General features: G+C 38.9%; 1 protein-coding gene across 3 annotated transcripts in view; it reads left to right on the top strand.

Moving 5' to 3' along the window:
- TRAPPC8 (trafficking protein particle complex subunit 8) overlaps positions 1-16,836 on the top strand; it is a 115,953-nt gene that overhangs the window by 46,359 nt on the left and 52,758 nt on the right. For all 3 annotated transcript variants that reach the window (XM_075213466.1, XM_075213467.1, XM_075213465.1), the window contains 8 exons: positions 2,152-2,299; positions 2,379-2,475; positions 5,336-5,407; positions 9,622-9,680; positions 10,780-10,953; positions 12,107-12,208; positions 12,590-12,735; positions 13,311-13,400. In XM_075213466.1, the coding sequence (XP_075069567.1) occupies positions 2,152-2,299; positions 2,379-2,475; positions 5,336-5,407; positions 9,622-9,680; positions 10,780-10,953; positions 12,107-12,208; positions 12,590-12,735; positions 13,311-13,400 (888 nt within the window). The remainder of the gene's footprint in view (positions 1-2,151; positions 2,300-2,378; positions 2,476-5,335; positions 5,408-9,621; positions 9,681-10,779; positions 10,954-12,106; positions 12,209-12,589; positions 12,736-13,310; positions 13,401-16,836) is intronic.

Here is a 16,836-nt window from a genome sequence, read left to right as displayed (position 1 = left end):
TGTATAAAAGTGCATTTAAACAATAGTGGTGGTATGATCTGCCAATTTGCGGTGCTGCTAATCTGTGTGTGTGTAAAATGATGTTTGTTAGCACAGGGCGCAGCTATATTTGTGTACCCTTTCAACACAAATAACCCTTTTTGTGCACAGGCGATAGTATTGCTGGCTTGAGCGTTGGGTTTCTGGGTTCAATTCCAATCAGGGATCTTTCTTTGTGAACCTTGTTTGTTTTCAGTGTATTTCCATGGGTTTTCTACAGAAAATCCAGTTTCATCTCGAAATCCGAAAACATATTGGTAGGTTTATTGGCTTCTGGCTAAAATTGGCCCATGTGTGTGATTGTGGTATGGAATGTAGATTGTAAACTCCACTGAGGCAGAATAAATATATTGTTATTGTACAGCACTTAATAATTTGTTGGTGCTGTAAAAGGATAGTATAGACAACTATTTGGCTTAGTTGGATTATTTTGTTTCCTGGTGATTTGTGATTAATATGATGGGGATGCCATTAAATGATACTTGTTAGGACATAGCCTATTATTTGGTGGAAATTAATAGGCAATAGTGGTACACATATTAACTAAATACATATAGCTTCTGCTTGTTTGTAGTTCATGCTCCTCTAAAATTTACTAACTTGTTTCTCTTTAATAGTAGAAGTTGCACAATGTCTTATTTCTTTGAAAAAGCTCTCCAAATCTCTCTGGCATCGATGAGATCAATAAGTAAACGTATAATCTAGCAGTGTGTGATCTATGCAGCAGCACATTCACTTCCTTTCTATAGTTTAAATATCAGACCTTTTGCAAAGTATGCCATATGTCTCACAGGCTGTTGCCGTAGACTTTGAGAAAGATCATAATGGATGCAAAGTGTCTGCAAATATTGATATTGTTGAATTCGTGAAAGTCGATTAACTATAACTTAATCACTTGTGCATGTATGAAATAGAAATGTGAAAGCCTCAAATCCACCATCTTCTGGACTGAACCCCCCCCCTATTGTATTCTACAAGCGTATGCCCACAGGTACAAACTACACTGTATACTGTCAGAAATGTACCCATTTAGTAACAGTGTGATCAGTTTCTGCTTTACATTGTTTTTCATGCTTCTAAACTTGTTTACACAGAGTAAGTTGTTCCCAGTGTGTCAGACATATAAATACGTTGTACAAATTGGTCTCATTATGGAGTCGGATATAGTGAATTAGTACAATGATCGCCTACACATGCAGTGGTGTTATATAATTACGTTCATTGCTATATTTTGACAAGGTTTTTTTTTAAGTCCTAAAAAAAGAGAAACCCTAAAGTAAATTTTAATGCAAAAATGTGCTGTCCTCTCTAAGCATTCCTCTTCCCAAATACCAGAACAGCAGGGGTCCCATACCTGGGTCAACCACTATTCTAGAGATAATCGCTTGTAGCCAGGGGCTCAGCTCCCTCGTTCAGTCATTGTCCAGTTGACAACATTGTACAGAGCTGTTTGTGCTTTAAACGATTCCACCTTGTCTTTCTGGAGTCCTGAAAACTGAGGTGACATTACTTCTTTGGTGACTACACAATTTCTCATCATCTTTCTTCTTTGTTACCACATGACCCTTCCCCTGAATGTTTGAAATTGTGTTTATTCTGTTAAAGTAAGAATTATTGTCCTGTGTAATTGGCTGTAAGTGGATTTCTAATGTTTTGTTCACTAGACATAGGAATAGAACATCTGATTGATGATTGAAAAAACTGTTTTCATACAGATCATTGTTATCCTGTTACCTGACATTCCTGAAACTTGTGCATGTCACATGTTTCTTCATATAAAGTAACCGTCACTTCTGGTTTGTTGGCTGTGTGAAATCATATAATATTCCTTGACTTTCTGCTTTCCAAGACATAAAACAAGTTTCTAAATGCTTTTCAAAAACAGTTGTATGCTACAGACGTTGTGCTACAAATAGCTAGGGTTTACCAAATGATGACTACTGCAAGGTGTCCCTAGTTAAACAACCATACCACCATGGTAAACTTGAATTGAGTGACACATTTACCTTCCTTTGCTACAGCAGTATGTACATATTTGTTGTGTTTTCTTGTTTTCTTTAGTTGTAGAACATCTTAAAATCAAATGTTGAAAGTTGTATTTTTTTTTTTTAGCCATAGGGTCTTAAGACACACTGCAGTTGTATGTACAAGTAAGTCATTGAATGTTCGGGCATCAGTCTCCAGAAGCAATGCACTAGAAGATGAGGAAAGCAAAGGTGGAAATATGCTTGTATTTGTGGATGTAGAAAACATTCATACGGTAAGCATAGTATTGTACTTACTAAGAAATTGCTACACCTTTCTGTTTTTATATATTCATTTCCTGTTTTTTATTTTAGAGTGAAGCAGGTGTGAAAGAATTTCATATAGTGCAAGTTTCAAGCAGCAGTAAGAACTGGATGCTGCAGAAGTCTGTGAATCCCACGGCTGACAAAGGTGCATGGTTTGTTTTACACTCTGTATCAGACTGTTGATAATAAGACAGGTGGCATGTCGGGATCGGCCTTCTACATAAATCTTGTTGATAGAAATGTATATTCTCCACCTGTTCATATTTGCATATCATTTTACAGTATTGTTCGTTAAACTCACTTTTTTAATTGCCAGATTTGTATACACCGATCAGCCACAACATTAAAACCACTGACAAGTGAAATGAATAACATTGATTATTTCTTTACAATGGCACCTGTCAACAGGTGGGATATATTGGGCAGTAAATGAGCAGTCAATTCTTGAAGTCGGTGTGTTGGAAGCATGAAAAATGCATCATAAGGATCAGAGCAATTTGTGATATCTTGATGACTGGGGCAGAGCATTTCCAAAACGGTTGGTCTTGTGGAGTGTTCCCAGTATGCAGTGGTTAGTAACTACAAAAGGTGGTCCAAAGAAGGACAGAAGAAAACTCGGTGACATGGTCATGTGTGCCCAAGGTTCATTGATGCACGTGTGAAGCTAAGACTAGCTCGTCTGGTCCAATACCACAGAAGAGCTGCTGTAGCACAAATTGCTGAAAAAGTTAATGCTTGCTGCGTACAGAGCAGTGTGTCCATGCTGAGCTCTGTCCCCTGCCGAAAGCACCAACAATTGGCATGTGAGGGCCAGAACTGGACCATGGAGGAATGGAAGAAGGTGGCCTAGTTTGATAAATCACATTTTCTTTTACATCATGTGGATGGCCGGGAGTGTGTGCGTTGTTTACCCGGGGAAGCAATGGCACCAGGATTAACTGCAGGAAGAAGGTGTAAGCCAGCAATGACAGTGATGCTCTGGGCAATGTTCTGCTGGGAAACCTTGGCTCCTGGAATTCATGTGGATGTTATTTTGACCCGTACTACCTCCCTAAATATTGTTGCAGACCAAGTATGCTTCATGGCAACGTTATTCCCCGATTGCAATGGCTTCTTTCAGCAGGATAATGTGCCCTGCCACAATACAAAAATTGATCAGGAATGGTTTGACAAAGAGTTCAAGGTGTTGACTTGGCCTCCAAATTCCCCAGATCTCAATCAGATCGAGCATCTGTGGCATGTGCTGGAAAACATATCCGAGCCATGGAGGCCCCACCTCGCAACTTATAGGACTTAAAGGATTTGCTGTTAAGGTCTTGGTGCCAGATACCACAGGACACCTTCAGAGGTATTGTGGAGTCCATGCCTCAGCAGGTCAGAGCTGTTTTGGCGGCACGTGGGGGGAACCTACACAATATTAGGCAGGTGGTTTTAAGATTGTGGCTGATCGGTGTATATTTTTATGTATCACAAGCAGGAAAATCCAGTTAGGGTAATAAAATTTGATGAAATTGATGAATACAAGCAGCTGAGTGCTGTGGAATATTGTCTTTTTTTATGTGTATGATGCCATGCACCTCACTTTCATTATAGGGGATTAAGCAACAAAATCTGTATAGGTTCCCCACTTGCTTGAATTATTTATACCTATTTCTGTTTGTTGTGGCATTACCCTTAAATTCTGTGTTATCTGAAAACAAGTGATTTTGTACATTGCATAATTCAACTTTATCATTCTCTACTAACATTGCATGTAGGTGTAATATTTTTACTGAATCACAGCAACCAATGAGCATTTGGCTTTTAGCTGTTTTGTACAAATTACATAATGAAAGCAAATGTCTGATATGGTTTACTGAAAAAGGCGGGAAAAACGAGAATGGTGTCCCCCTGCAAAAGTGTAATCCAGCAGCAGGCTGTGCAAGGCTGGGCGGGTCACATTAATATGGAGAGACCCATAGCATTGGGTAACCCTGTCATAATTTGGATTAAGCCCAAGCAAAGGTATAGAATTCCCTATGGAAATCAGACCTGCAAAAAGCTAAATTGATAGGCAATCTTCTGTTGTCTTTCCTGGAGTAGCCCAAAGGGATGGAAAAATAACAAAAAAAACAAAACTGAACAACAGTACTTGCTTCTTGCAGAGGCACAACACAAATGAATGATGTGGTTAATAGGCTAGGTAACCAAAGTTCACGAGTTCTTTGTAGATTCCATAAACTCCAGCATGCTGTGGGTACCATAGGCATGCTTGTACCTGTAGTTCCACAATAATACTTAATGTATATTTCATTTGCTACACAGCACATGGCAAGTTTGCGATGTGGGGGAAAGTGTGTGTGTGTTCGATTTTTGTTTTTTTTTGTCTGGTGTCACCTTGTCAGAGGGACCCAAGGCTGCAGTGCAGGTTGCTGCTTTTGCAGGGTTAGTCCACTTGTTGTCCCCCTGTTTTTAGTGATAAAGCTTATAGCAATGCTGCTGGTTACTTGTTTTATTGGTGAGGAGCCTCTTTTCTTATTTTAGTTTTTAATACCTTTAACCTTTTTTAAAAACTAAAGATATTGATGATAGGTTTCTTAATTTTACTCTGGCCTCATCAAGATGTACATTTTTGATGCAGCCTCAGTTGTACACCCTATTTGCAGTTTCACATATCTTAAGCTGCAACTCAAAAAATAAATGTAAAGCCACAATTGTGACTTATTTTTAGGTATGGCCCATAGTCTGTATGACTCATATATGACATTTAGTGTAGGATCAGTATGTGTATGTTAGGAAAAAAAGATTTGTTTGGGGCTAATTGCATTCTTAATCAAAGAAACAGAAAATGTACCATATGAATTTATACGTGTATTTCCAGACTTGTGTACATTAAATCAGGTTGAGAATCTGAAAAGGGTAAACTTAAATTTTAAGTAAAGAGTATTTGAAGGAATTCTGTATATTTTATGTTTAAGATGGCATAAGATATCATATTGTGACATGTTTGTATTTTTTCTCACTAGATACTAAATTAACCAACAGAGAGAGGGCCAAAATGTGTTTCAAAGCTGTTAGGTGCAAATCCTCATCCCTAGGTAAGGTAATATTTTCTTTTATATAATTATTCATTTTAGTAATTTAAGATTTATATCTACTTTTGCAAGCTTGTAGTTTTCCATACTATCATATTTCCACAAAAATGTCACATTACTATAACCTATATGTATTAAACGGTACAGAATGTTGAATGAGCAGAGATCCTTTATTAAAAACAAAATATACATAAATTTATCATAGAGCGATCTGACCTTGTAAACCCTTCCAAATTAGATGGCTCTACCCCTAGTGTTAATAAACAGGGGGTTATATACCATTAAAAATTATTATTATTAGAAGTGATATAAAATCACTGTGTAGAGGAAAGTTTTTCTTTCTCATTCTTGCTGGAAGGCAATTTAAGTAGGGGGATATAGAGGCAACATTAAAGCTGGGCATTTAGGAGTTAACTTAATCACTGAAAAGGCTCCTGACCTCTCTACTAAAGGATACTCCAGTTTTTAACTCCACAGGAGAAGATTGTATTTATCCGGAAGCTGGTGAGGTTGGTCTTCAGGACGGCATGAAATTTCTGGAACTATTGGTGCCAACATTTGAAGTGCTACAGTAGGCACGCTTCCTTTCCCAGACTTTTAGAGCGACCTTTTGAGAAAGTAGTCCACATCCAACTTGTGTCTGGCCACTCAATTCATCAGATCTCCTCTCAGACACATCAGTCCCTTCTGCGGTGACTCAGGGCAGGCAATCTGAAGGGGCCGACTCTTTTGCATCTGGAACTGGACCTTTGTAACGACAGATGCCAGCCTCATGGTTGGTGGGCAGTGACATTACATCTGTGGCTTCAGGGTCTATGGACCAGCAAGGAGTCAGAGCTCCCCATCAACATTCTAGAGATCAGAGTTGTGGCAAACACAACACTCTGCTTTGGTGGCTGAGTCTTTCCTGATTGGCACACTGATTCACATTTAATTAGAGCCATGGCTAGTGATGGAGTCAGCCCAGATTTTGGCATGAATGGAACATCCTGTTCCCTGCAATATCAGCTGTTTGTATACAGGGAGGGGGAGGAGGGAATGGGAGGTGGATTTCCTCAGCAGAAATATGGTTCTCAGGAGAGTGGTCTATCCACCCAGATATGTTGCTTCATGTAAAGATGGGATTAGTCGACACACAGCCCCTCGACAGTGCTATCGACTTTTGCTTAATGTTTTTTTCAAATAGCCATGCTTCTTTGTGTCCCATTGAAAGCTAAGTGGGAAGCGGCTCCAGTTGATAGTGGCGCCAGATTGGCCAAAAAGATCCTAGTGTACTGAAATACTAAAGATGGTGGCAGAACCTGGATAGTGGCTTCTTCTAAGGAAGGATCTTTCTCAAGATCCTTTTCTACACCAGAACATAGCTGGTCTGTCTTTAACGGCATGAATATTGAAGCCATGATTCTGAGACCTAAGGGTCTCCCCGAAAAAGTGGTTCAGACTATGTTAAATGCCGGGAAACAGTTTGTAAGACCTATGAACTCTGATGTGAAGGGGGAGAGTGTGTCATACTTTCTCATACATCCAATTGGGGGACACCGGGTACATTGGGTATGGTGTAGAGGGGATAGGAAAATGAGCACTTTAAGAAAGCTTATACCTGACCCTAGCTCCTTCCCCTCTGTTACCTCCTTTTGGTTTGGCCTAAGTTTTAGTTAGTGCCCTAAGCGCTTGGTTTGCGTTCCCTTTTTTATTAGAGAGAATGTTGGAATTGGTTACGCCATCATCTTCCTCCCATAAGCACAGGCAGGTAACGGTTCCCCCAGCTGGGAATTGAATTACATTCTGACTGTTCTTCCCAGGAGGAGGGTGAAGTGGCCGTGGGGTCGCATGTAGAGAACTCCTGTTTTTTTTTTAGAGGAAGTTCCTTCTAGCCGTCAGGATTTGGTGCAGGCTGTGCCCCAGATGCTGGATGTTCTGGATGCAGCAGTCCCTGAGGCTGAAGAGCCTTCTCTGTTTCACCATCTTCCTCCCAGTTGAAGGATCTGTTTGGTGAGCCCTGGTTGTCACTACATCGGAAGTTCCAGGTGTCCCGTCGACTGTAGTCCCGATATCCGTTTCTCCCAGAGGCCCTTGCTATATGGGAAGTTCCTTCAAGGGTGGACGCTTCTGTTGAGCGGTTGGCTAATATCACCTCTATCCCTCTTCCCAGCGCCATCATTTTTAAGGATGGTGTGGACTGTAAGGTTGAAGGCTTCCTTAAGTCAATTTTTTCGTGACAGCGGGGTGCCTCCTTGAGGCTCTCCTTGGATTTGTTGGCTTGGAGACTGTGAATTTGTTCCACCAAAGGAAGCAGTTCAGAACAGAGAGCTTAGGATTATTTAAGGGAGGCAGCGCTGAATGCGGGACTGATAGGGACATGGATCTCTGTGGTCTCAGCTCATCGGACTCTCTGGCTTATGTCCTGGGAGGCTGATGTTGAGTATAAAAAGGCTCTAGAAGCACACTCTTTTTCTGGGGGTGTTCTGTCTGGGCCGGAGCTTGACACCATTTGTAGTAGAGCATTAGGAGTTAAGAGTACTTTCCTTCCTGTTAATGCTCCTAAACCCAAGATGTTTAAGTTTTGTTCCTTTTGTTCCTCTGGCAGGTTGCGGGGGCAGTACTCCAGAGGTCAGTCGTCCTCCCCCATGGGGTGGTTTGCAGAGTTAATGCCAGGACTGGTCTGCTCAGTGTCCAGCTGCTAGGTTGGCAGATAAGCAGTCAACAAGATGGGCATTCTGCCCACCTACAGTCCACCATGGTGGGAGCCCATCTTCTATATTTGGAATCGGATGCCTGGGTATGGGGAATTATATACTTGGGGGTACAGGATTGATCTCCTCAGGTATCCTCCCAGACGGTTCTTTTCCAGGGGACTTCCCGCATATCTGACAAAGCGACTGGCTCTGAGAGAGGCCATCCACTCCCTAATTTCTTCTGGAGTGGTTATTCCGGTGCAGGAATCTCAAAAAAGTTTGGGATTTTATTCCAACCTGTTTCTACTTCCAAGGCCAACTGTTTGTTCAGGCAAATTGTGACCCTCAAATCTTTGAATTCCCAGCTGAGAGTGCCCAGATGGAGTCCTTGCGGTTGGTGATTCACAGCATGGAGCAGGGGTAGTTCATGGTGTCTCTATACATCAAGGATGCTTTTCTGTATGTTCCCATCTAGGTGTGTCATCAGTCCCTCCTCAGACTTTCAATCGGACCAGTTCCGGGCTCTTCCTTTTGGTCTTGCACTGCTCCAAAAGTGTACACCAAAATGGCGGTCATGGCTGTGCAATCGCGGTCCAAGGAGGTTACAATCATCCCTTACCTGGACAATGTTCTTCTGAAGGCCCTTGCGGTACTCCTGTCCCATTTGCACAGACTCTGGAGTCCCACGGTTGGATCCTCAACTTCAAGAAGTCCAAATTAACTTCATCCCAACTGATGTTTTTTTTTTTTTTTTAAATTTCCTGTTTGTCACCTGCAAACAGCGGTTGGTGTTGCCACCAGACAAGATTCAGTACTTGCGAAAGATGATATCTACTTTTGAGGCAGTCCAGTTTGCTCTGTTTAATCAGTTTCATGCATGGGAGTTTTAGATGGAACTCATCTCAAAGTGGATCAGATCTAACCTGATTGGCTACAGAAGGAGAATCTCTGCTGGAGCCACCCATTCTCGATCTGGGATGGGACTTGGTGACAACGGGTACTAGGTTTCGAGTTGGGGGTGACATCTATCTTCACAGTCATTTTCAGGGTATTCGGACTCTGGAGAAATCCAAGCTTCCAATCAATGTACTGGAACTGCAAGCGTCTTTTCGTGCTCTGATCAATGCTGAACTTTTGCTGCAAGGAAGGGCGGTGAAGATAGTCAGACAATGCCACGGCGATGGCATATCTCAGTCATCAGGGCATCACCAGGAGTTCTTTAGCCATGAAAGGGACACACGTTTTCAGTGGGCCGAATTGGCAATTTTTAATCTAAGGGGTAGAAAATTATGAGGCGGTCTGAGCAGGCATACTCTTCATCCTGGTGAATGGTCTCTCCATCATATCCTCTTTTCTCACACACTACTGATACTTGGCAGAACACCAAACGATCTAAGATGAACCAAGATGAAGCCACAGCATAACATTGTGTTCAGTTCAGCTCTTTGTAATTAACCCTAACACCATATATGTTAATCTAGTATATGTTTTTATATATATATCTATAGATTGGATAATGGGTGTGTCTTTGTAATGTTTTAGATGTGGACCAGTCATTGAACAGATACACATTCGGTGACATTGTTTTTGGAGGAGAACAGGTAAGATATTTTTGTAGGTTTTATTTGTTCTACTGCCACTCTGTTCAACACAACCTTTGTTCTCTATTTCACAGTATTTTACTGTTAAGTAATTAAGACTTCTCATTCTTCAAGAAACATCATATCATTATTGTTGCATCTCCTCAAAGACTATTGTCATACCAGTAAATTGAAAGCATTGCCAATGTAGGCAGCACTGTGGCTAAGTGGTTAGCACTTCTCCCTTACAGCACTGGGGTCATGAGTTCAATTCCCGACCATTTCCTTAACGGTGTGGAATTTGTATGTTCTCCCTGTGTTTGCGTGGGTTTCCTCCGGGTGCTCCAGTTTCCTCCCACACTCCAAAAACATACTGGTATGTTAATTGGCTGCTATCAAATTGACGTGTGTGTGTGTGTGTGTGTGTGAATTTAGGCCCCAATGGGGCATGGACTGATGTGAATGAGTTCTCTGTACAGCGCTGCGGAATTAGTGGTGCTATATAAAAAAATGGTGATGATGAATGTAGGGTCAGGATTAAAAGAAAACTGCCACATCCAAGTTCTAGATTAATTTTTATCTTACATAGTTGTATGTGGCTGTGGGCAGAAACTATATGTAGTAAGAACATTGCAGAGTTATTGCTGGTATAGCAAGCTGCCCATACCTCTTCTGGTAGACTTCTATTGACTAGGTATGGATGCATTCAGGCCAGCACTGTGCACAACGTAATTTGTCATAAGTAGAGAGAATTCAATATAAACGATTTCAATATAAATGATAAGACGAGGTGTATAGGGGTAATTAGTTGACAAATCTTTAAAAACCAGAAATGCCGTGGGAAATTGGGCACAGTTTACAATTATAATGTACCACTTTTAATTAACTGTACTAAAAACTTTTCAGCAAACTAAACATCACAGTTGCAGTTTTAAATAATAAAACCTTTACGAAACAGAGAGAATTTTGCATGTAGGACTTTACTTTTTGAAAACGACACAATAGCATATTAGCAAACTTTTGCTTGAAAAACAGTTTTACCTCTTTTTATCACATGCCTTGTTATGTTCTCATCTGACTCTTTTCTCTTTATGAATTTTAAATCTGTTGTATTTTACAGATAATTAGCTCAAGCACTCCATGTGCAGATTTTTTCTTTCTAAGCTGCTTATCCCATATTAAGAAAAGTCCGCATCCAAATGCAGACACATCTGCGAAATCAACACCTGATGAAGCAGTTAGGTTAATACAGAAGTGCAGCGAAGTAAACCTTAACATGATAATATTGTGGAAGGTGAGTCCTAAAACTAAACTCTTCCAATGCAAATAATGGATGATTTTAGAATGCATTAATTTGTCCCTTTTAAACTACTTTGATATTATCACTGTCTTTAAGATAATGAATGAGCTTACCCATTTATTTTGCAAATCACACCATTCATTTTGTGTCTTACCTGACATGGCATGACCGATAACAGAATAGATGAAATCATTGTATATAGCATAGCAGGAGCTAACAAATATATACTTTGTGCCTTGAAAAGTTAACACAAATTGTTTTACAATTTCTAAATGATGAAAGATGATTGGGGTCTGCCATCAAACCCCAAGGGGTATGTCCTAGGTACTTAATAATTGTAACTTTCCGGCACATTCAAAAACATTTCTTCTTGAATAGTTATTCCTACACCTAAAATTGCTGCACTCTATTTAGACCCCCCAGTAGTAATTCCTTTAATGACTGTATGGATACAATTAATATCGGTTTGCCTTATAAAACAAATTTATCTGGGATTAAACTGTAAATGTATGAATCAGCAAATTTTGGGGCAAGTGGGTGGAATTTCTCCTACCATTAGATGAGCACATTCACATCTAACAGCAGCCAGCACAATACACAATTTTTGAAATGAATTGTACTGTGCTCTTTGATTGTTATAACCATATGATTTTACAGACTTGACTACAAAGTTCAAATGCTTGAATGTAAAGTACGTTCTTCAGTGTTAACTTGAAATCAGCCCATCCACAGTGTATTTCTGTTAGTCTGTCAGAGCTGTCGCTCAGTTTTGTTTATTTAGAGAAGGACATTCCTCCAGCATTGTAACCTGCTGTAGAGTGTTGAACAAGAACAATAGGTACAAGCGTTTAACACTCCAGTATTTTCTTGTATGTTATCCTCCTCCTCTTACTAGTTACAAAAATGTTAAGGCATAATACACTTTGTATCAGAAGCTCAATAAACTTTGTTTCTGTGTATTAATTTTTCTTATCACAATAATATTGTGATCTACTTTTATTTCTCCTAACCCATTCACTTTGCTTGGCTGTAAAATACATAAAAATGTATGTTTCTTTGATTTCGGGCTTCATATAATGTTCTAGTGTCTTTTTATGCCTAAGATTCTCACAATGTATATAATCATGCCATGTTTTTTCATTTACAGGCATATGTCATTGAGGATAACAAGCAGTTAATTTTAGAAGGCCAACATCACGTGACTCTGCATACAATTGGAACAGAAGCTTTGTCTTTTCCACAAAAACAGGTGATCCTCTCGCACCAACTTTTGGCCACTGCAATAATCTTGTTTGTTGTGTATATGTGCCACCATTTACATGCATAGACAGTGAAAACTTTCTTGCCTTTTTATTCCCATCAAATCATACTTCATTAAAATCATTGCCTATTATTTAGAATTAATTTAACTTTTGTGGAATTTTTTTAAACTGTCTTCTACTCTCACTAACAGTGCAAGTTTCCTAACGCTGTAACTGATGGTTGCAATATGCATGGTGTTCATAGTCATAAAACTAATGTCTTCTTATATTTCCTTCTCTAGGGATTACAAATTTGCTAAGACCCAGCTTATTTTCATTCACCAGAGAAACAAATGTTTTTGTTTTTATTTTTATTTCTGTCAATATAGGAGCAGTTGGAAATGGTTCTGCTAAAATTTAATAGGTCAGAAAATACGGCTGTAGCTGTGAGACCATCACCAGAGCAACTCTCCAATCTTATAAAAGCAAGTCTTCACTACCCAGAATCTTTTAATCATCCTTTTCATCAGAAAAGGTACATGGAAAAAAACAGCTCAGTTCAGGTCTAATAATTTAACTTGTACAGGAGTTGCAGTGGTAATAATTATGTCAGATTTTATACATTAACTAAAGGAGAAAACTGTATTTTTTAGGACTTGTCGGATTGCACATATTTTCATAATCGCAGCAAAATATTGTAGCTGCAAATCATAAACCTACTCATTCAATACTTTGTATTATGTGGGTTCATATTTGTAGATCTGACATTTACGAAGTTTTAGAGCAAGCTGTGATCTGTCCAAAAAGATTATTCTGATCAAAAAATGTGTTTTCTTAGCACCCAGTTCTGTAGTTAGGGAGGACATGTGTAAAAGAAAAATGTTGTAACTCTTTGTTTTTATGTATCTGTTTTCCAGAGAATAGAACTTGATATTGTCAGACCTTATTCATATGATGTTGATAAATCTAAACTCAGCAAGAAGTAGTTATGAAGTTAAAAAAATAAATATATAATTCTTGCTACAATTCCTTAGTATAGGAGTGCAGGATCTCAATCAAAAAGCCTTTATTATATACTTTATAAACTTTTTGCTTTGTCTATTTTTACAGTCTTTGTTTAGTTCCAGTTACTCTTGTGCTCTCCAATAGTTCTGAAGCAGAAGTTGATGTAATTATTGATTTAAGACATAAGACAACAAGGTAAGTTATATATTATTTTCAGTTTATTTTATTCATAGTGGTGCCTCAACTCTTAAAGTTTAAATAGTTGATGTTCTCATTCATTCAATTGGGAGGTGGGGAGGGGGTCACTAAGATGATGGGGTATAGAAGTTTCAATTAGGACACTGGCACTTTGAAAAAAATCTTCCCATTGCTTTTGCTTTGTCCTCTTTATATCCACATCCTGTAGACAACTGTTTTATTTTTATTGTAGAGTACCAACAGACAGGGTGCTTTTCTTATGGTCTGCTTAGGCAACATTATTTTGTTTAAATTTCCTGCTACCACTGCAGCTCTTTTGAATTTACTGCTGGGGCGGTCATCTGAAGCGGACAGCCTGTGCGGGCGGAGGAATTGGATATTGTGCATTCTTTGTGTGTTGATGAGTATTCTCCAAAATAGTTCCTGGTGGATGATTTAATGTAGACTGTGCAGCAAGCACAAAACATCCAGAACAGTGCGGAATCAACAGTGCGTGACAATACTTTTTCCTTGTCTACACAATAGTATATATTGTTCTATGAGACTTGGACTATACGTGAGTGGAAGTTTTAGGTTATACTCCTTATCTTTTACCTATTGCCAGAGGGATGAGAATAATGGAAACATCCACCTTTTTGGTAATAGGCATAGGTAACTCGAGTCTATATTATTTAGAGACTGGTGCCTTTCTGGAACCAATTTTCTTTTCGGCTTGTGCCAACCAGGCTATGGAAAAGTGGTCTGTTCCAGTCTGAAAACTCTGCCTCAGTGGTTTATATTATTCATCAGAGAGGCTGGAGCTCCCTTGCTACATAAGGGGCCACCAGGATGAGGCATAGGGTAGCGCTAGAAGTGCTGACAATATCGGCAGTATTCATCACAGAGGTCCTGTATTTGGGATAACAGTCTTTGGCCAGCACAATTTTGGTAGATTGTTGGGTCTAACGAACATCAACATTTGAGTGTCTCAATAGATGAGATGGAACAATTTGCTTAAGGACCATGGATCCACAGGCATTTCAGTTCCATCGAATTATCTCTTATGTTTCGCCAGTGTTGATGCTTCTTTGTGTTTTCCATAAAGAGTGGTTCAACTGTTTGTGGGAACAGACTGGCCAAAACTTTTGTGGTACAATGACATTCTCACAATATAGGTGGGCCCATTCCACCATATTTTCCTAGGGAAGGATCTGTGTTCCTCAGGGCAATTTTGCAATAAGGGATTGACATGGCTGGTTATAAGCCATGATTCTTAGAGTTTTGGAGGACCAATGTTTTGTGTAAGTTTAGGTGGTTTCCTACTTCTTTCAGCTGGACAATCTCCTATTGTTTTAAGGATGCCCTGGTCCATGGTTGATACACAACTCACTCATGGTTCAGTTCTCTGCACACTCTTTCTTCAAGAAGAGGTTAGCACTCTTTCGGAGTTGCAGACCTTATTACAAAGGGTGATACATTTAAGATCACCATTCAGGCCTCTTTTTGGTCATTGAGACTTCAGTTTAGGGTTTTAGGCATTACACAGGCTCCTTTTCAACTACTGCACTCAGTGGTTTGACCGTTTTCTTTCTGGCCATTTCCTCAGCTTGGTAGGTGTTGGTTCTGAGGCACTGTCTTGCAGATCCTCCTATCTGGGTTTTTTTTCACGAGTTTTAGGCTGAAAAGATTCCATTTTAAGGAGAGTGGCCCAAGGTAGTTTCTAGATTCTGCTTAGATCATGGATTTTGATGCCAGCATTAGTTCAGAGTCAGTCCTCAGAAGATAAGGGTCTGATAAGCTGAATAATGCAGACTGATAATGCAGTAGCTGTGATGATCAGAGCACTGTGGCTCTGAAGTACAAAATTTATTGCTAAACATATTGAATTGCTCCCTCACAAGAGTGCTCTCGCCTATTCATTAATTTGAAATAAACACAGTTAGAGATAATGGTGTCACAATGCTGGGGAACTCTTTAAACATCCAAATTGATACAACTACTTGTAACTGTGTAGATAGAAGTACAAATTAGTAACAACATAGCTCGTGCTCTGTGAGCTCCTCTAAGGAAAGTAGCGATCATATTACAGACCAGGGCAGTGCAGCATTACTAAATACTGTTAACTCTGAAGTTCAACAATAATTAAGGGTTTTCTATTAAGCACAGCTATTTTCCAAGAAACAACAAGTACATTTATTCCAGATATAACCAATTAGAAGCACAAGAAGGAAATGGGTGGGGTATGGAATAATGATGCTGATTACATTCAGTCTTTCAATGCTTCTATTCAAAGTGCTGAGTATTCATGATACCTCCTCTCATGTATGATACTACTTTACACTCCTAAATTTGGAATTTATGTATCATTGTAAGTAATACTATTCATTTTTGTAAGGTGTTTATAATTACACTAGAAGAGGATCATTTTGTGATACTCCCCAACTTAATATGAGAGACTGTTACAAGAGGGGAATAATTTTGAAACACATAGTAGTGAATACAAAGATATGACGCCAATCCTCTTAGAAACATTTTGGTATTAATAACCTATTAACTGTGTTATATGTTACATCACAAAATTATACTGATGGGTCATAGGGGCAATATATAATAAGAAAGGACTTATGTTTTTGTAACACAGCTCAGTACATAGCAAAGAGATATTGGGCAGGTGGCAGAAAATTGTTCATTCTCCCCTAAATTATTGTTGAAATTGAACATTTGTCCTTTTGCAAGATTTTTCTAAGGAGTCAAAGAAGAATTGTGTTTTTAGGGCACTCTGGTTTTTTTTTTTCTTCATACATAATAATCCAATATAAAAAGTATATCTTTTATTGGGATGCTGTAAAAACAATTATAGCAAAATGTTAAAAAGGGAGAAATGATAATGACGTGTTGAATAATACCCAGTACTGCTTAAAAAGGTAGTAAAACTACTCGCTGTCCCAATGATTATATATTATATTGATCCGTTAATTTTTTAACTGTTTAATTTCGTAATTACGATCTCAATTCTATATTGGGTTAGTATCCAAATAGGTGTAAAATTTGGTAGACTATAGATACCCCAAAGTAATATCCCAAGTACAGTGCAAAGATATAATAAAAATGAATACAACCGGTTAGAGTATAATAAAGATCTAAATATTGTAGTATTCCAAGGGTATATCTAATTCCAATTTCCTAGACTGCCTTATCGTGCTGCTATAATGTAGGTAGTCAAAATAATATTGTAACTGCAGCGTGGTTAACCACACTAATCTGCAGGAGAAAATATCCACATTAAATATTGTGTGGTATTTACTTCCAGTTTCTCTTAAACTTAGGATAAATATGATGCATTATATTGCTGCACAATAGAGGAGAATATGTCTGAATAAAAATCCCCTTAGATCACATTAGCCTCACTAGATAACAAGAATAATATCCTCTTCTATTTCAAAACACCCCTAAA

Source organism: Mixophyes fleayi, chromosome 5, assembly GCF_038048845.1.
Source record: "Mixophyes fleayi isolate aMixFle1 chromosome 5, aMixFle1.hap1, whole genome shotgun sequence".
Lineage (NCBI taxonomy): Eukaryota > Metazoa > Chordata > Amphibia > Anura > Limnodynastidae > Mixophyes > Mixophyes fleayi.
This window is presented reverse-complemented; position numbering and strand designations above follow the sequence as displayed.